We start from the raw sequence: 20,634 nt of genomic DNA on the forward strand, positions 1-20,634 counted from the left end.
CCTTTGAATTCTTGCATTTTGACAGCCACAGTTACTGTGAACTCCTCAAACAGGTAAAAATAACTTTGGAAGTGCCCCATATTAGGTTTGTGGGATTTTGACACATTTATAACACCATCGGAAAGAAAAGAAGGCAACTCAAAATTGAAGGAGTTATAGAGGAATTTGCAAGATACTTGTAGCTAATTCACCTCAGCCATTAATAAACATTTCTTCTGTTACCATTGTGATGATTAATTGAAGTTTTCTGAACTGAGACTAGAATCCCAAGTCTGATGATGCTACTTTCCATAAATCCAACTGACTACTTTTTCAGTGTTGGTGGAGAACATTAATTTGGGAGAAAGCAAAATTTGTTAAACAAATAAGTAGTTTCCCCTGTATCTGTTCACATCCATTTGGTTTTATTTCTAAGGCCATTTAAATACAAGAGTAATGAATCCTAAGTGGACGATGCTACTAGAACAAGAATTCTAATTTGGGTCCACAGGGAGGCAGAATGTACTAACAATAAAGAGAGCTGGGTTAGCTAAGGGTTAGGCTCCTGCATTTGTTGCCAGTGATGCCATGCAGGTGATGAGTGGAGTTACTGTGGGAAGCATGCCAGTAACTCAGTACTTACCATATTGGCGGGTAAGATGGTGACTTTCTTTGTTCTTCAAAGAAGCAGTAAAGTGATACAATAATAGATTGCAATTGAAGGGGAAAACAAAACAATTAGGAAATCAGTATTTGTATTCAGTCACTTACAATTAAAATAACACATTGGTTGACCACATCTCTAAGTGTACACACTTGTCTTTCGCTTCAGTAAGGGATACAAATATAACAGCCCCACAAGACTCCTCTAGTTTTATTTTGTAATTCATTGATGCTTTATTAATCAACGGAAGATGCATTTCATTGAACTGGATTAATCCTGCATAAGTAATTTTGAAATTTCCTGCTGAAGTTATTTTTCATTTCTGTGAACAAATCATTTATTTGGATTTTCATATATCAGGATCACAGAGATTTGCCACAGTCAGATTTTAATTTTAGCTACATCTGAGCTGGCTTATAAATTAGGGCACACAGTTTTGCATGAGAGTATCTTCTAAAATCTGTAATTGGTGTGGAACGCCGACATGCACAGAATACATCTGACAAGGTCCAGGGAGTTAGGTTCAGTTCCACTGATCAACATCTATGCTGCAGATTAACTGAATCTTTTATGGCATTACAAGCCCTCTAGAATTCATTAGTGTAGTTTCCCTTACCACTAACCACCCTGACCTCCAGCACTACCATTGTTACTTCTTTGTTCTGACTGTTAAAGGCCTAAACAAACCAAAGGCAAAACATCTCCTCTTTTATTGCTGGTATATAATAGAAAACAGGATCTGTATCTTCAATTGTACAGCAGAATATATTTTAATAACTTAGGGCTAGTACTCTTGTATTGCCACTTGTCTGGGGTTTCTGTGTCCACTCACATACACCCAGCATACTCAGTTTAAGGAGGATCTGTAAAATCAGATGACTCTTTCAACAAAGATAACTACAGTACTACATTGGTGAGTCAGTCGTATTCAATCCTTTGTGAGGTATTGCATGAATTTTCCTCATAGGTTGCCCTGAGAGGCAAGGAGACCATTCACACCTGCATTTTAATAGCAGGAAAACACAAATAAATGCTAATAATAGCCTTACATTTGGTTGCCTACACAAAACTTCAGGGCTTCATTTTTCAGTGGAAATTGTGGGTGCTTAGCACCTTTCAGGATGGCAATTAGCTGGTGGAAGACATGTCCCCGAAAGAGCAGACCATGCCCCTTTCAAGGCATGTGTGTGGGTTGACAGGTTAGCAAGGCTCTCTCTCCTCTTGTGCTTCCTGAGCACTACGGAGGGATACTACCCTGCTTGCATATAGAGGGGAAAATGTCTCATCTTCCCTTCTCCCCTCTCCCTTCCCACTGTGATACCAGCAGACATGATTTTGTCCTTTTTGAGACTCATAGCTATAGCATTTTAAATGAATTGGCTTTGGAAAGCAGAACGGCAGCTGTCACAAATATGCTCACATTACTTCATTTCTCTCCTCTTCTGGTATTTCCCTTTGCTTCTCCTCCACTCTGCTCTTCATTCCTCCTGTCCTCCAGTTTGTATCTTGGAACCATCTCTCCTTCTTTTCTTGTCATCTCGTCTCATCAGTTTCTCCTCTGACCCTGATCCAGGAGACCCTGTCCCCTTCTAAACCTCCCATCTTACTTTTCCTCTGACTAGTGTCTTTCTCCTCTCTCAGGACTTGCTCCCATTTCTTCCTTTCATTCCCATGTGCTCCTCCTAGCCCCTGTTCCTTCTTTTCTGTATCTGTCCCATCTCTCCTCTTTGTTTCCAGTTTCTCTTATGTTTTGCTTTTTCTCCCACACAAAATATAAGAATAAAACCCTCTCCTCACTCTCCTTTTTCTTCCCTTCTCCTGTCACATTCTGTACTCAACACATACACTTAAAAACATCCTCCTCTTTGTGTCTCTCAATCCATTTTCTTATCTGCCGCCACTCTTCCCTTCTGTGCTGAAGATTTTTACAGGCTTCCATGTCCTCTTTAGAACAGGGATTATAAAAACTTCACTGTGCCCCTCAGCCCTCTAACAACACCACTATTGCTGCTGATCCGATAGCACCACATCCGGCAAGATCCATCTCTTTCCTCCTCCTACCAGCCCAAGGCTACCACCTGTCCCAGCTCCTTAATCTCTCACCTGTATTAGTGCTACTAAGCTAATGAATGAAATACACATAATCAGAAGTGTTAATCACAGTTTTAGGGAAATTTTGAAGAGGGACAAAAAAAATCCCCATGAGTACAAATGAGAGTTTGGATTTACTTTAATGAGGATCCTTTTCATTTAATTTATTATGAAATGGATGAGAATTAATTTTTCCTTTCCCAATGGGCAGAGTACGTGACACTCAAAGACCCGAAGAAGTGTATTTCAGAAGTGTGCAATGGAATTAGTATTTTCCTGGGGTCAAATTCTGCCCTCAGACATGCATGTGGGGCTTTCGCTGATTTAAACATAGGCCAAGCATGTGCATTCAAGGGAAGAATTTGATTAATTACATTTAGAGCATAGAGTATATCACTCTTGGAGAACAGTGAAACGGTTATGCATATCTGCAAAATAAAAATGTTTACGCATCTACGTGATAAAAAATTTCCAAAGAATTTAATGTAGATATTATTTATACATACACTTTATAAGTAGGAATATGGCAGACAGTTGAATTAGTACATAAAGTTTTATTTAAAGTTTTCGCCCTACAAGCAAGCTTCATTTACACATTCTAATACTGTACAAAATTTACATTCTTTGTGACTTACTCAGTTAGCAATTTCCTTGGTCATGCCTTTCTGAAACATAAAGATTTACATACAAGCCTCATAAATCTTTAAATTATCTTGGTAAAAAAAGAACTTTTTAAAAGGACAACAAATACCCTTTTAAAATGGTACATTTTAGTAGAGACAAGTAACAGTCACTGGTTTATGGCAGACCTTATCTTGATCTTAAATGTCATTCTAGGTTTCCTCATTTAATATTGTAACGTTTCCTTTTCATATATATTTATATACTTTAAACAGAAATGAAAAAAGTCATGATTGCACCAAATATTTTACAAGGGATCCCTTGGATATGAACAATACAAATAAATACAAAACCAACTAAAATTGCACTCTACAGTAGAAATGGATTGAGATTTCAGGATATACACTCCACCTTTATGAGTTCCTTAGTGATGCTATCTGTGGCTTTGGAAAATAATTTGTTTAAACAACTTTGTCTGCATGGGCAGCTGCCTCACCAATTGCTTTACTGCATTTGTACAGCCTCAGTCTCTACTGAATTACTCCAGTTTTACTTCAGTGTAGTTCTGCTGCATGCAAGAGAGCTACATTGTCATAAAACTGGAGTGATGCCATGGAGAAATAGTCCCATAATATTTATTCTCCATTGTTTATATCACTCTCTCGGAAGCCTGAATGTATAGTTTAATTTCCAACCAAATTTATCCTTTTTCTATTCCTATATATGTAAAAAACACAATGATTTTCCCCCTCTGTCTACTCCTACTGCAGCAGAAGCTAACGTACAGCAGCTGTTTGCTTCTTGTTTATGTATCATCATCAATTTATATCAACAAATATTCACAGTTTTGCAAATACTCAACCTGATCCCTACTGCCTTTCACAGTGTAAGCATTTACAACTTTACAAATGAAGGGCCAGATCATGAGCTGGTGTAAACTGGAGTGCCTTTACTGATTTTCATAGAGCTATGCCAATTTACATTGGCCAAGGAGCTGGCCTGAGTGCAAAGTGGATGTAAAACACCAGTGATTCAGAATGGAAAAAGTGGTTACTAACCTTCCATAACTGTTCTTCGAGATGCATTGCTCATGTCCATTCCATTGTAGGTGTGTGTGCTTGCCACATGCACTGATGCTGGAAGTTTTCCCCCTCAGTGGTATCCGTAGGGGATTGGCTCTGGCGGCCTCTGGAGTGGCGTGCATATGCACCAGTATAAGTGGCACCGCCACCCCCCTCTTCAGTTCCTTCTTGCTGGAACTCCAACAAAGAGGAAGGAGGGTGGCTCATGGAATAGACATGAGCAACACAACTCGAAGAACAGTTACGAAAGGATAGTAACTGTTTTTTCTCCTTTGAGTGCTTGCTCATGTCCATTCCATGTTAGGTGACTCCCAAGCAGTATCTCCGGAGGCAGGAAGGAGTTCATGGATGTGTTAATTGTAACACAGTTCTGCCAAAGCCAGCATCATCTCTGGCCTGCTGGGTGATGGCATAGTGGATTATGAAGGTGCACACTGATGACCATGTTGTGGCCCTGCAGATATCCTGGATAGGGACTTGTGCCAGGAAGGCTGTTGACAATGCCTGAGCTTTAGTTGAATGGACCGTCACTATTGGTGGAAGTACAACCTGCGCCAACTCATAGCAAGTACGGATGCAGGTAGTAGTCCAAGGCCTTTCATCCTGTCAGCTACTGCAACGAAGAGTTGAGTTGATCTGAAAAAGGGCTTTGTATGCTCTTAGTAGAACACCAGAGCCCATCAGACACCCAGGGTGTGAAAACGCTTCTCCTCATTGGACGCGTGAGGCTTCAGGCAGACTACCAGGAGGAAAATGTCCTGGTTAACATGGAAAGGTGATACCATCTTTGGCAGGAAAGCAGGATGGGGACACAACTGAACCTTGTCCTTATAGGACACCGTATATGGGAGCTCCGACATAAGGGCTTTAATCTCGGTAACTCGCCTCACTGAAGTAATATCCACAAGGAACGGAACCTTCCATGACAGATACAAAAGAGAATAGGAGGCCAGAGGCTCAAAGGGAGGGCAGTGAGCCTAGAGAGGACTAGGTTAAGGATCCATAGGGGCTCCAGGCCCCAGACTGGGGGAAAAAGCCTTTCAAGGCCTTAAGAAACCTGATAGTAATTTAATGCACGAATACTGATCTGTCCTGGACATGGGGATGGAAGGCTGAGATGTCCGCCAGGTGCACTTTGATCAAGGAGAAGGCTAGACCCTGATGTTTGAAATCAAGCAGGTAGTCCATAATGGACTGCTGAGAAGACTGAGTAGGGGAGATCCCCCTGGTCTGACACCCAGCAGGAGAGCCCTTCCACTTTGCCATGTAAGTCGCTCTAGTGGAGGGTTTTCTACTCTCCAACAGAATGCACTAGACTTGACTGAAGCAGGCCTGCTCCTCTGGGTTCAGACATGCAGCATCCCTGCTGTGAGGTGGAGAGAGGTTCAGTTCAGGTGCAGCAACTTCCCGTGATCCTGAGAGAGTAGATCTGGGTGGTTGGGAAGTGTCCATGGGGGCGCTGTTGCTAAGTCCATGAGCATGCGAAACCAATGCTGGTGCGGCCATGCTGGGGTGATCATGATGACCTTGGCTTTGTCCATTTTGATGTTTAGGAGGGTCCTGCTTATAAGTGGGCTCGGCAGGAAGGCGTACATCAAATCACCTGCCCAAGACAGGAGAAAAGTGTCAGAGAGTTATCTGCTGTCGGGCCCTTGGAGGTGGCAGAATTGATGACACTTCCTGTTCCATCTGGTGGCAAACAGGTCCACTTGAGGAGTTCACTGCCTCTGGAAGATCATTCTGGTGATATCCAAGTGGAGGGATCACTCATGGTGAGAACAGAATGACCTGCTGAGGTGATCTGCCAGTGTATTTCGGACTCCAGGAAAATGTAGAGCCTTGATGTGTATGACATGCTGGGTACAGAATTCCCATAGTTGGAGGACTTCCCGACAGAGGAATGAGGACCATGCTCCTCCTTACCTGATGACATAGAACATGAAGACCATATTGTCCATCAACACCTGAACTGCTTGATGGGATAGTTGCAGGAGGAACACTTCGCACGCCAAACAGATGGCCCCGAGCTCCTGAAGTTGATGTGCAGTGCCAACTCTTCCTGGGACAACTTTTGGGTCCTTAGCAATCCGAGGTGGGCTCCCCAGCCAAGGTCCAACACTAGCACCAATGTGGTTTTTGGGGTTGCAAAAGGTACTCCTTCAGACACGTTTACTGGGTTGGACCACCATTGCAGAGCAGTAAGTACTCGCTGCAGAATTGTAAGGACTTTGTCCAGGTGGTGCCAGATTGATGCCAGCTACATCTGATGGGGTCTGAGCCTCAGTTGCGCATGTGTCATAAAGAGATAAATAAGAGTTAATAGAACAGAAGTACTTCATATCTCTTTTGCCTGTAAAGGATTAACAAGATCAGTGAGCCTGGCTGTCACCTGACCAGAGGACCAATCAGGGGACAGAATACTTTCAAATCTTGAGGGAGGGAAGTTTTTGTGTGTGCTGTTAGTTTTTGGTTGTTGTTCTCTCTGGGTGCTGAGAGTGACCAGATGTGCAACCAGGTTTCTATCCAATCTCCCTGATACAGGTTCTTATGTGCTCAGAATAGTAAGTACTAGGTAGATAAGGCGAGTTAGGCTTATGTTTGTTGCAAATGTGTATTTGGCTGGAAGGAGTTCAAATTTGTATTTTGCTGAAAGGATTTTAATTTGTACTTGTATACTTAGGCTGGGAGTGTATTCCCAGTGTCTATAGCTGAAAGACCCTGTAACATATTCCATCTTAAATTTACAAAGATAATTTTTACTTTTTCTCTTTCTTTAATTAAAAGATTTTCCTGTTTAAGAACCTGATTGTTTTTTTATTCTGGTGCAAGACCCCAGGGGACGGCGTCTGGATTCACCAGGGAATTGGTGGGGAGAAAGGAGGGAAGGGGGGGAGAAAGGTTTATTTCTCTCTGTGTTAGGATTACTTTCTCTCTCAGGGAGAGTCTGGGAGGGGGAGAGAGAAGGATGCGGGGGAAGGTGAATTTTCCTCTCTGTCTTTAGATTCAAGAAGTTTGAATCACAGTAATCTTCCTCGGTAACCCAGGGAGGGGAAGCCTGGGAGAGGCAACGGTGAGGGAAATGGTTTACTTTCCTTGTGTTAAGATCCCTCTGGGTCTTGGGGGTCCCCGGGCAAGGTTTTGTGGGGACCAGAGTGTACCAGGCACTGGACTTCCTGGTTGGTGGCAGCGCTACAAGTACTAAGCTGGTAATTGAGCTTGGAGGAAGTCATGCTGATACCCCATCTTTTGGACGCTAAGGTTCAGAGTGGGGAATTATACCATGACAGCATGTCAAACTACATAAATGCGCACTGCCATGTGCCGTAGCAGTCTGAGGCATATCCTGGCTGTGGTGATAGGGTGGCTCGTCAGTTGGGTGATGAGACCAGACATTGTCTTGAATCTAGGTTCCGGGAGAAAGGCCCTGACTCAGGTAGAGTCCGGAACTGCCCCAATGAACTCTATTCTTTGCACTGTGACCAATGTGGATTTTTGTTCATTTATCAAGAGACCCAGTGCTTGGCATGTGGCTTGCACCACCTGAAAGCTGCGATGGACTTTAACCGCGAATGACCCTTGATAAGCCAATCATTGAGGTACGGATAGATTTGAATGCCCTAGCACCTGAGGTAGGCTGTGACCACTGACATGCATTTTGTGAACACTCATGGCGCTATAGCCAGGCCAAATGGAAGCACCCACTCAAACCGCAGGAATCTTCTGTGTCCTTGGAAAATGGTAATACGTGTCCTTCAAGTTGAGTCTCCAGGATCCAGGGAGGGGATAATGGAGACCAGAGAGACCATGTGGAACTTCAACTTCTTGAGATACTTGTTGAGGCCTTGCAAGTCTAATATGGGGCACAGCCCTGCTTTGGGCTTCAGAATGAGAAAACACCAAGAATAAAACCCTTTCCCTCTTAGGTGTAAGGGGACTTCTTCTATGCCCCCAACTCGCAGGAGGGCTTGCACCTCTTGGGCGAGAAGTTACTCATGAGAAGGGTCCCTGAAGAAGGACAGGGAAGGGTGGTGGTAGTGGGGAGTAGAAATAAATTGTAGGATATACTCCACTGCCACAGTGCTGTGGACCCACCAGTCCAATGTTATAGTGGCCCAAGTGGGGAGGAAAGGAAAAAGGCGGTCTGAAAACAAGAGGGGTGCAGGATCCTAGCTGCAGACTGGGAGGTGGCCCTTGGGCATACCCTCAAAACGCCCGCTTGTTACCAGGCGGGTAGCGGAAGGAGCCCGAGTGGGAAGAAGGAGCTGGTTGTTGGCCTTGTCTGCACTTATAGCCCTTGCCCTTCCTGTGGTAGGGCTCCGGATGGGCCTGACTGGCTGGTCTTTGAGGTTGCTGTGGTCTGAATCTCTTTCTAGTGGGGGTCGATGTATAGAGACTCAGGGAACGTAGAGTAGCCCCAGAGTCCTTGAGCCCATGTAATCTTGTGTCTTGTGTCCTGGATTGATTGCTGAGCCTTCGTTGATAGCCCGGAAGACATCAGCCACGATGCTCGTCTCATCGACACGGCTGTTGTGATGGACCTGGTAGCTGAGTCCACTGTGTCAGAGGTGGCCTGAAGGGCTGCCCTTGCCACATTTCTCCCTTCATCCAAAATGGCCAGGAACTCTTGACTGGTGTCTTCCGGCAGCGAGTCTGCAAACTTGGCCACAGACTGCCACACATTGAAATCATATCTTCTGAGTAAGGCCTGATGGTTTGCCATCCATAATTGGAGGTTGGCAGATGAATAATTTTTTCTGCCAAATAAGTCCAACCTCTTGCCATCCTTGTTTTTGGTAACTGGGCTGGGTTGCCCTTGCCTGTCCCTCTCGTTGGCCGCAGAGACCACTAAAGAGTTTGGGGCTGGGGGAGAATACAAGTATTCAAACCTGTTTGCAGGAAATGGGCAGGAGAGAAGATGGGGTCTTCCATAAGGCTTTTACCAGCTTTACTACCCCTTCATGTACCTGGAGTACCATGCTAGATGGGGCTATCCCAGCCAGAATATCGAATAAAGTGTCAGAGGGTTCCACCAACTCCTCTGCTTCCAATCCCAAGTTTGCCACCATTCTCTTCAGCAGCTCCTGGTGTGTCTTGGCATCATCCTGTGGCACTGTCTTGGACAGTCCTGTCACCGCCTTGTTGGGTGAGGATGATGAGGAGCCAAAGGAGGGGGAGGGGCTGGCTCAGCATCCCTTGCACGAGTGGTCTTCACCGAGGCCTGAGGGTGCTTCTGGGCCCCTTGATCAGAGGGGAGGGCAGGAGACTGTTGCTAACCTCCTCCCTGACACCCCTGACACTGAGTGCTGCATCTGTGTCTCCGATACCTGGGGAAACCCCCATGGGTTCCAAAAGTACGATGGGGTTGGCCATTGGCCCTGGGGCCATGCACTGGCTGGTGGCCCTTGAGGAGCCCCCCCAGAACTGGTTGTTTGTGGCTGGACAGAGGGACTTGCTATCTCCTAAGACTCTAAGCCTGAGGAGGAAAGTTTCTGCCGGGCGGAACAATGCAGTGCCGATGCTGCATCCATGGCCCCTCCATGCCTGCTATCCCAGTGACTGTGGCTGGGGGACAGGTACTGGGGTTCCAGGTCCTAGTGCCATCTGTCCGCGGACTGACAGCGGAGCTTGGCAGATTGACCATGGTACACCGGCAATCGACATCTAGAGCTCAGGGACCCCAGAGATTATTGCTGTGAGTCCGGCGATCTGTGTCTTGGTGCCAGAGACCGGCTTGTGGTCCCAGCAATTGGCGTCATGGTCCTGGTGGACTTCGTTGCCCAAGGAGCGATGCCTCCGCTCCAGCAACCGGTGCCATGATTCCAGGTACCAGTGGCATGCTATGGATCTGCATTGACCATAGGGCAAGCGATGCCACACCTCAGGGGACCGGTGCCAAGAGTCCAGCGAACAGTGCCAGGAACTCTGGTCGGTATGGGCAGGTCAGAAGCACCTCTCGGGGGATCCTGCTTCGACATCAACTCCTGCAGTGCCAGGGAGCAATGCTGCACAGACAGAGACTGTTGCACAGACCCCAGTGTCGGCTTCACTCTAGAGACAACTATGCCTTGATGGGGCATTGGTAGCACCAGCAAAGACATGATGTCTTTTGTAGCCTGGAAGGGCTCCAGCATGGATGGGACCTACAGGTGCTGGGAACCTCTGCCACTACCGGGGGTGGCTGGTGGGTCCCTTGGAGGGCTGGGTTGCCTAGCTGGTGATGCAGGTGCCTGGCTGGGCTCCAGAGACATGCTGTCCCACATGGGCCTATGCTCCTCTTCGGACTTTTCCTTTTCAGTACGGGATGTCACAGAACGCCCTGTCCCAGTGCGCTTCCTTTGCATTTTAGCAGGTACTGGGGACTGGGACCAGCATTGGGAGGCCGGTGCCGGTGGCACACTTCATGCTGATGCCACTGTGCTCGGAGTGGAGTCTGATCTCAGCAGTTTGGAGACTGGCACGAGGGCCGACTCCATGAGGAGCGGTCTCAGTCTTATGTCCTGCTCCTTTTTAGTTCTTGGCTTGCAGCTCTTGCAGATGTGACACTTATCGCTAACATGGGTTTCCCCTCGACATTTCAAGCAGCTTTGATGAGGGTCGCTGATTGGCATAGGCTTTTTGCAGCGATCACAAGGCTTGAGGCCTGGGGACTGAGGCATGCCCCGTCCCTGGGCTAAGTCTCCTAGGGGACTATCTAACTTAGTTAGTTAATAGTATTACAGTTATTAAGAGAACAAAAGAACTACTCATCTAAGAACTATTTACACAATAAATAATAGGAAGAACACTGGGTAAGAGTACTTGCCGAAGCAAGGAGATGTTCCAGTACCATCACTGGCAGTAAGAAGGAATTGGGGGGGCCGGTGCTGCCTCTTATACCGGCTCATATGCATGCCACTCCAGAGGGTGCCAGAGCTGGTCCCCTACAGATACCACTGAAGGAAAAGCTTCCGGCACTGGCGCATGTGGTGAGCACACACATCTAACATGGAATGGACATGAACAAGCACTTGAAGAAGTATTTTATGTGCACTGTGTACAGGTCAAAATCCTTATGCAAGCCAAGAGGCAGTGGAGAACCAGGCACAGTGTTTGTTAGTCAATTACTGCTGCAAAAGGAAGACATAAGCATAAAAACACATAGGGCCTGATTTGCTACTGCCTTGCACCCTATGTAATCAAGTACAACTGTGTAAAGTGGGTTAAACATGCAACTTTTGTGATCTGGGAGCATTTTGACTCACTTTACCAGATGTAAATAACAAAACAAGGTATAAGGCAGTGGAGAATCCAGCTCTGTATTTTTCTGGATCAATAGAGAAAACCCTTCAAATTATGAACATCTGAAGGTAAACCAGAGACGAGGATTTTAGCCACTTACAAGAGACCCTTCAATTCTATGCATACTAATTTAAAAGTCTAAAGACGTACCATTATGTTTAAATTCAGTGTTCTTGTCTTTGAAAGCAAATAGCAAGTGTGTTCACTTCTAATGTTAGTGAAAATGAAGATAAATTCTTGTATGTTTACTGTATTAATGGACTGTGTTGTCTTTTAACTGCTTATGAGAAAAACTTACTTTGTAAACCCAGAATTTGAGGTTTAGGCCAAGATTTCAGTCACACCAGCTATAAAAAACATTCATTCCATTGATTTTAGTGGAGTGGTTCTGCATTTATACCAGTGTAACTAAGAGCAGAATTTGTTCCTAATCCTTAAAATCACTATTGCAAGAAGTGCTCTTCACTACACTTACACATGGGGACTTTGAAGGCAGAGTGTATGAGAAGCCAAGTTGTGCAAAAATGGAATGACATTTCTTTACCTTTTATGATCTTTTGATGCTGTGTTGCTTGCAGAGCATATGAAGTAGCTGTAGGTTAGGATTACAGAGGGGGAGACAGTTCTGCAATGCAGAGTGAGCTTTTCGGTGTCTGAGTTTTGAAGCATTCATGAACACAACATCTTCATGACTTCACATAGATCACATGCAGGTAGAATATAATGCACAAAACTGATCTTGTCTTTTCAGGCTGTATTTGCACATTTAGCCTTCATTTTTAAAAGTTAAAATCCATGTGAAGAATATTTCTGTAGCGGGAAAAAAGTTAAAATCAGTCTGAAATGGCAGTCTGTCAGCATGTAATGTTCGGTGTGTTCTAGCTACTTGCTTCACAAGACACCGGCATCTATCTGAGATGAGACTTTTTGTTTCCAGTTTGCTTTTAAAGCATAAATCTGAAATAAGGGGTCAATTATGGTAGTTTTGTTTTGCCAGGAATTCTGTTCTATTAAAATATTTACGTCACCCGTTATTACTTTCCAGAATGTAATATTGTTCATTTCAGTGCTTCTCGAATATTATTTGTTGTACGGTACACAGGCTGGCAGTATGACAGTCGAACATGCAGGACCTGCAAGTGGCTCAGCTACATCTCCTTCTAGTTCTGTCCAGGTTCCTTTCTCAGGACTGTAGCAAATAGTAGAAGATTTGTAGGCTCCCTATGACAGAACAAAATCTGATTGAAACATTGTGAGAGCAAACTTGAGACATTTTAAAGAGGCTCAGTTGTCATGAAGTGCTGAACACTCACCCTCTCAAAATCAAGTCAGTCTGTATCCACAAAAAAACGAGGAGTCTGGTGGCACCTTAAAGACTAACAGCTTTATTTGGGCATAAGCTTTCTGCTAATGCCCTAATAAATCTGTTAGTCTTTAAGGGGTGCCACCGAACTCCTCGTTGTTGCTCTAAAGGTGTCGTTAGTGAAGTATACAAGTATTGAGGGACTCAAAATCACTATTCAATTTTGCCAAATTACACCCCTCTTTTGTATCACTGCACCTCGTGCAAATTAAAATAATATATTCTAAAATATCTTATCTTAAAAGGAAATTGAAATACTGAAAAAATGCTAAAAGTTCCCTACAAGTGACTGATGCTCAGATTAAAAAAACTCTGAAGCTGTCTTAAATCAATCCATGTCCTCTTCCCCAACTTCATTAGCACATATACTCATGTACATCATGCAAATAACATTACCAAAGCTTTGCTTCTTTTTTCTAAAGTCAGCTATAAAGGGGCTGACCTTTCTCTTATCTGGCAGTAAATCGAAGGTCAATAGAGCTACCATGCTGTACAACTAGTGTAAGTTTGAGGAGAATCCGGCTCAATGTGTAGGTAAAAATATTTCAGTCCAAGTCAATGGGACTATTCATGTAAGTAAGGGAAGCAAGATCTCAAACATACATTAAAATTACACTTGTTTAATAACATCAAAATGTACATGTAGGGCTACATTTTCCAAAAAATTGCAAGTATTCTAAACTATAAAAATGTACATAGGTGCCAAAAGGCAATTGTGCAGACAGACGTACACTTGCAAATAGGCACTTTACACAGAAAGTTCCATCAATTTTAAGTTCCACTTAATTTTATGTAGTACTTTATGGGCCCAGTCATGTACCACTGAGGTCAATCCTGACTTCAAAGCACTGTATGACATCAACTAAACCTCACAGTAACAGAATAAAACAGGTAGCTAAGTACTAGTAGTCCCCTTTAGGGAAATTAGAATGTGAAGTGACTTGTGCCAGGCCATGCAGGGAGCCAGCGGAAGAGCTGGGATTATAACCCCAGAGTTTTTGATACCCAACTATGTGCTAAATCCTTTAGATGACAACATTTCACAGCACCTGTTTTGCATGCCCAATCCCCAGGGTTCAGTGGAACTTCTTGTTTTACATGTATGTGTGTATTTTATGGATGTAACTTAAGCAACAGTGTTTTCAGGCTAAGGCCCAGAGTTTTAAAGCTATTTAAGCACTGCAGCTCTCAGCGTTGCAATGCCTAATTGATTTAGGAGCTTAAGTCCCATTTTCAAAAGTGTGTTAGGCACTTTAAATCCCACTGTCAGTTAATGTCCTAATTGCCTATATCACTTCTGTAAATGAGATTTAGGCTCCTAAATCACTTTGGCAGTGCAACGCTAAGTGGAGCAATGCCTATATAGCTTTAAAAATCTGTAACTTAGCCCTTAATCTATATTTTCATAATAAAATAAATTTGGAAATGAAATAAGATTATTTCCATCAGAAAATCAATAAGTAATGTCAGCTTTACAAACCAAGCTGTAAATCAGCCTCAAGAACATTTTCAGTGCATCCAAGATTTTGACGGCCGTTGATTTATATTTTCAGCATTTCTTAGAAGGAAAAAAAAGAACAGGCAGAACTTTTTTCAGACAGTAACTAAAAATTGCATGAGGAGCCATTTTCAGAAAACAGGTACACACCATACTCCAACTGTAGCCTCCGACAAGGTAAATACTATCATCAAGAACTGCACATCCAGGGCCACTGCGACCTTCCAAAATAGGAGTCTGAAGAATATTCCACTGGTCACCTTTTGGATCATAGCATTCCACAAGCATCACATCAAGATGGGAGAAACCTAAATAAAATATTTAGAAAATAATTTAAAGCAGGCATCTTTAAGTTTCTAGATCCTTTTTAAGGCCACATTTATTTCAAAAGTACAACTGTGGCCACCTCTAATAGTTCCTGATAAATGGTAATAGTAATAGGAATAGGAATTTTCTAAAAAATATGAAAGTCAGGAGCTGCAAAGTCTGGATTTGAAATTCTGTGGTGAATTTGTATGCAGTGTTTTGGTTTGGGCCCATACCTATTTAAACAAAGTGAAAATACACAGTAACAGTTCCAGTCCTCAACTCCCCAACCATTATCTTGCATTTAACTTCCACAATCACCTGCTATCCAGGAATAAAGATATCGTACTGGCCTATCAGCTGCAAAACTATCCACTCCCCATCACAGAGATCTCCCACAGGCCAGCGACCACATTGTCTTATATTAACCTCCAAAAATGGGCCACACACAACAACTATATATGGAGACCAATTTTATGCTATTAACCTTACTTATATAGTTCAGAAGTCCCATGCCACCAAAACCAGTGGTCAACTTTTTCCACATCCACCCTGATCAGATGATGAAAGACTCCCAAATAACCTACCCTTACAATAAAGGCCTAAAATATTCCTGTACTTGAAACAAGCCAGCAAGATAGCTGCAGATGTTATCATAATGCAAAAATCTAAGTTATTCAGGGAAAACTGGCATTTATTTCATTCGGCCACTAGTGAGGGTCTTCCACCTGTAACTGGAGGAGAAGTGAGGGTAAACAGACAGAAAGATAAAGCTAGTGATGGGAAATGTTCTGAGTATTTCGAGACTTTCCAATGTTTAAGGTTTTGAAAAACTAAAATTTCTTAATGTTCAATTGTTTGTTTTTTAACTTTAACTTAGAACTTCCTGACTTCAGATGTCTGGGGTTTTGCTTTTTACAAATATTTTATTTACAATGTTTTAAATTAATAAATATTAAGACAGAACCGTAGCACTTTCTCAATGAAACTTTTTTATAAGGAAATTTCTCTATCTTTCAAAAAAAATTATTCTATTTCTTCCTAACACTAGTAAGTTTAGAAGAAAGTCATTTTAGAAAAGAATGATGAAAAATCTTATCCAATGTACAGATATGTAAGCCAGTTCCTCTAATGTTTATTTCTTTAACTAGTTCAATTTGTACTAACTCTTTAAAAAGCATCTAACCCAAGGTCCCTGTAATGAATCAAAAATAAAACCGCATAACAAACCTAACCAAACCAGCGGCTTCTCTTCATCCCAAACTAGAAAATAACTAAGAAATGATGAAAGCAGACCCCAAGTTAAGAAATGATGAAAGCAGACCCCCAAACAATATTCCTCCTCACCAACCAATTATCCCATCCTAGAAGTGGGGGCAGTGTTCCCTGAAGATCAACAGATCCAAGCTATTCTGGACAAACATGGGATGGGGAGTAAGTTTCAAAGTTTAGGTTGCCTCAAGTAGAATGTCTTGCTAGTAGCTACTATTTTATACAGATGGGGTTCCAGCTTGAGCACCAATGCTGACTTCTGCAGCAATAGTGCATGGCGAGAAGCTGTTCCTAAAGTAGACAGGTTCCAAGCCATTTAGGATTCTATCATTCAAAATCAACATCTTAAACGTCACCCAGAAACCACAGATAGGCAATGCAGAAGCACTGGTGTCATATGCTTCCAGAAAGATACTCTGCTTAATAAGCAGGCTGCCATATTCTGAACAAGCTTCAGTTTCTAGCTGATTTAAGGTGTAGCCTCATTAGTGTGCATTGCAGCAGTCATGAAGGAGCAAAGACATGGATTATGGTGACACAGACCACATCCACAAAAAGAATTGTCACTCTCTCCTGACGGAGACGAAAAAAAGCCTTCCTGGCCACTGCTGCTTTGTAATAATTAAACAGCAGCTGGGGTGCAACGATGCCCCCAGATTGTGAAAAGGTGGGTACAAGTCTTCCAAGCAAGAGATAGATATAATGCTCTCTCTCTCTCTCTGGTTGCTTTCTGCAACCAAATCAGTATCACCCCAGTTTTACTGGCATTGATCTCAGCCAGCTAGACCTCGTCCATGCCCCAATCTCCCCCAGACATTGAGTAAAGCATTCAATAGCACTGACTGGATCAGACAAGATAATGAAGGAGAGATGAGTATCAACAAAATGAACATACTGAAGCCCATGCCTCCCCACTAATGCTCCTATTGGCCCCATGTACACAAGGATGGAAACAGGGAGGGAGACAAGATGGAGCCCTATGGAACACCACATATGAGCTCCCTTAGAGGTGATGAGTAATTACTTGAAGCCACCATCAGGGACTGCTCAGCAAGGAAAGAATGAAGAAACCACATTAGAGAAGCCTTATGATACCACTCTTGTCAGGAGAAGAGCACCTACCAATACCACCACCACTGTTGTACTTGTACCATTTGCAGGTCTGTATCCAGATTGTCAAGGAGATCTGAGGCATCTAGGTCTCTGAGATTGATTCTCCACTGCCTTGTACCTTGTGGAATCATTTACAATTGTGCACAGTAGGTGCAAAGATATTATAAAACTCTATAAAATTGGAATGATAGCACTTATGCCCACTTTGCACAAATGTAAATGACTACACAAGATACAAGCAAAATGGGAGAATCAAGATCTGATGTGGAAGCCTACAGACAATATATATGTAAACAAGGAATTAGGTACTCAAAAAAGGCAAAACTAGATCTGTGCTCCAGCTTTCATTGGGGATCAATGCATCACACAATTCTGAGATCTTCACGTTAAGCCATTTTGAGTTAAGAGTGGACAAAAGAAGTCAGAATGATTTTTTTAAAGTGTAAATCCACTCTTTTTTGATAACAGCTTGTTAGATTGGCAACAATGTCTCTTCTTTCAGTGATCAAGTCTGCAAATTTTTTAGAAGGGGTCAAAATGTGGTTTAAAATTGGCACCATCTTATAGTCTAGACTGTGGAATCTACTATGGTTCTATAATTCTTATAATGTCCCTCTGAGGTAAATTGTATTACTGTCGCTTTACAGATGGGTAAATTGAGGCCCAAGGACATTAAATGATTGCCCAAGTTCACACAGGGATTGAGTTGATCAGCTAGAAATAGATAACAGGAGTACATGCTCCCATTACATGCTCTATTCTTTAGACAACATTTCCTCTTATCAAATATCTTAAATCTCAAGAAAGCCCAAACAATTTTAGGAACACTGCAATAAAATTACAGTCTTAGTAATACACCAATATGATTTGTTTTATATTTCTATCTTCTTTCTCATCAAAGGGAACAGAAAACAGAAAAGAGAAGGAGAATGTAAGACTTTCTGCGAAAGGGCACTTGGTGATATAGGTAGCCCATAACAATGATGCTTGCAAAATTATTAGTTTATGTTAGGAATGAACAGGTGCGACGAAATGATTTTGCATCACAGCAGAATTTTCAAGGGACCATAATGAGGCCAACCCAGTGTGATTCATAGATTCATAGATTCTAGGATTGGAAGGGACCTCATGGCAAGACCAAATACTGTCTAGACCATCCCAGATAGACATTTATCTAACCTACTCTTAAATATCTCCAGAGATGGACATTCCACAATCTCCCTAGGCAATTTATTCCACTGTTTAAACCACCCTGCAGTTAGGAACTTTTTCCTAATGTCCAACATAAACTTCCCTTGCTGCAGTTTAAGCCCATTGCATCTTGTTCTATCCTTTGGGGCTAAGATGAACAAGTTTTCTCCCTCCTCTTTATGACACCCTCTTAGATACCTGAAAACTGCTATCATGTCCCCTCTCAGTCTTCTCTTTTCCAAACTAAACAAACTCAATTCTTTCAGCCTTCCTTCATAGGTCATGTTAGCTAGACCTTTAATCATTCTTGTTGCTCTTCTCTGGACCCTCTCCAATTTCTCCACATCTTTCTTGAAATGCGGTGCCCAGAACTGGACACAATACTCCAGTTGAGGCCTCACTAGCGCAGGTAGAGCAGAAGAATGACTTCTCCTGTCTTGCTCACAACACACCTGTTAATGCATCCCAGAATCATGTTTGGTTTTTTTGCAACAGCATGACACTGTTGACTCATATTTAGCCTGTGGTCCACTATAAAAGACAGTTACTCACCTTTGTAACTGTTGTTCTTCGAGATGTGTTGCTCATATCCATTCCAATTAGGTGTGCGTGCGCTGCGTGCACGTTCATCGGAAGATTTTTACCCTAGCAACACCCAGCGGGTCGGCTGGGCGCCCCCTGGTGTGGCACCGCTATGGCACTGAATATATACCCCTGCCGACCCATCCGCTCCTCTGTTCCTTCTTGCCGGCTACTCCGACAGTGGGGAAGGAGGGCGGGTTTTGGAACGGATATGAGCAACACATCTAGAAGAACAACAGTTACAAAGGTGAGTAACCGTCTTTTCTTCTTCGAGTGCTTGCTCATATCCATTCCAATTAGGTGAATCCCAAGCCTTACCTAGGCGGTGGGGTCAGAGTGAGATACTGCAGAATGCAAAACTGCTAAGCCGAAGGCTGCATCGTCTCTGGATTGTTGCACCAGGGCATAATGGGAAGTAAAGGTGTGTACTGAAGACCATGTAGCTGCTCGACATATCTCCTGAGTAGGTACTTGAGCTAAGAAGGCGGCCGATGAGGCCTGGGCCCTGGTAGAATGTGCGGTAAAATGACCCGGAGAGGTATGAGCTAGATTGTAGCAAGTCCGGATGCACGCCGTTACCCAGGACGAAATCCTCTGAGAAGAGATGGGTTGGCCTTTCATCCGGTCCGCCACTGCAACAAAGAGTTGGGGCGTTTTGCGGAAGGGCCTCGTTCGGTCGATATAGAAGGTGAGCGCCCTACGGACGTCGAGCGAATGTAACTGCTGCTCCCTACGAGATGTATGTGGTTTGGGGAAGAAGACCGGGAGGAATATATCCTGGTTGAGATGAAAGGCCGAGACTACTTTAGGGAGGAACGCCGGATGTGGGCGTAACTGTACCTTGTCCTTGTGGAACACCGTGTATAGTGGGTCCACCATCAGAGCCCGAAGCTCAGACTCTCCTAGCCAATGTGATGGCTACAAGGAAGGCTGTTTTCCATGCCAAATATAGGAGTGAGCAGGTAGCCAATGGCTCGAACGGAGGGGACGTAAGTCTCATCAGGACTAAATTGAGGTCCCAGAAAGGAGCGGGGCATCGTACTAGGGGGTATAGACGCTCCAAGCCTTTGAGGAACCTCGAGACCATAGGGTGGGAGAAGACGGAGTGAGTACCTTCTCCGGGGTGGAAATTAGAAATAGCTGCCAAGTGCACTCACAAAGATGAGATAGTGAGGCCTTGCTGTTTAAGATACCAGAGGTAGTCCAAAATAGTGGGGATGGGAACCTCCGTAGGTGGGACATTCCGCCTTTGACACCAGCAGGAAAACCGTTTCCACTTGGCTAAGTAAGTAGAGTGAGTAGAAGGTTTTCTGCTACCCAGGAGTACCTCTGGCACCGGGGCAGGGCAGCGGATCTCCGATTGGGTTAACCATGCAGGAGCCACGCTGTGAGATGGAGGGATTGTAGGTCTGGGTGGAGAAGCCTGCCGTGGTCCTGCGTTATCAGATCCTGATGAAGGGGCAGGAGGATCGGGTTGGCTATCGAGTGGTCCAGCAACGTGGTACACCAGTGTTGTCGGGGCCACGCAGGGGCGATCAGGATCAGGCGAGCCCTGTCCCTGCGAAGCTTTACGAGAACCCTGTGCACCATCGGG

General features: G+C 43.8%; 1 protein-coding gene across 1 annotated transcript in view; it reads right to left on the reverse strand.

Moving 5' to 3' along the window:
- Window positions 1–12,795: 12,795 nt before the first annotated feature.
- KLHL14 (kelch like family member 14) overlaps window positions 12,796–20,634 on the reverse strand; it is an 87,518-nt gene continuing 79,679 nt past the window's right edge. Inside the window, exons 7-8 of the mRNA XM_050941994.1 lie at window positions 14,727–14,884; window positions 12,796–12,936 (exon numbers count right to left, since the gene is read on the reverse strand). Of these exons, the coding sequence (XP_050797951.1) occupies window positions 12,796–12,936; window positions 14,727–14,884 (299 nt within the window). The remainder of the gene's footprint in view (window positions 12,937–14,726; window positions 14,885–20,634) is intronic.

Source organism: Gopherus flavomarginatus, chromosome 2 (genome assembly GCF_025201925.1).
Source record: "Gopherus flavomarginatus isolate rGopFla2 chromosome 2, rGopFla2.mat.asm, whole genome shotgun sequence".
Classification (NCBI taxonomy): Eukaryota; Metazoa; Chordata; order Testudines; family Testudinidae; genus Gopherus; species Gopherus flavomarginatus.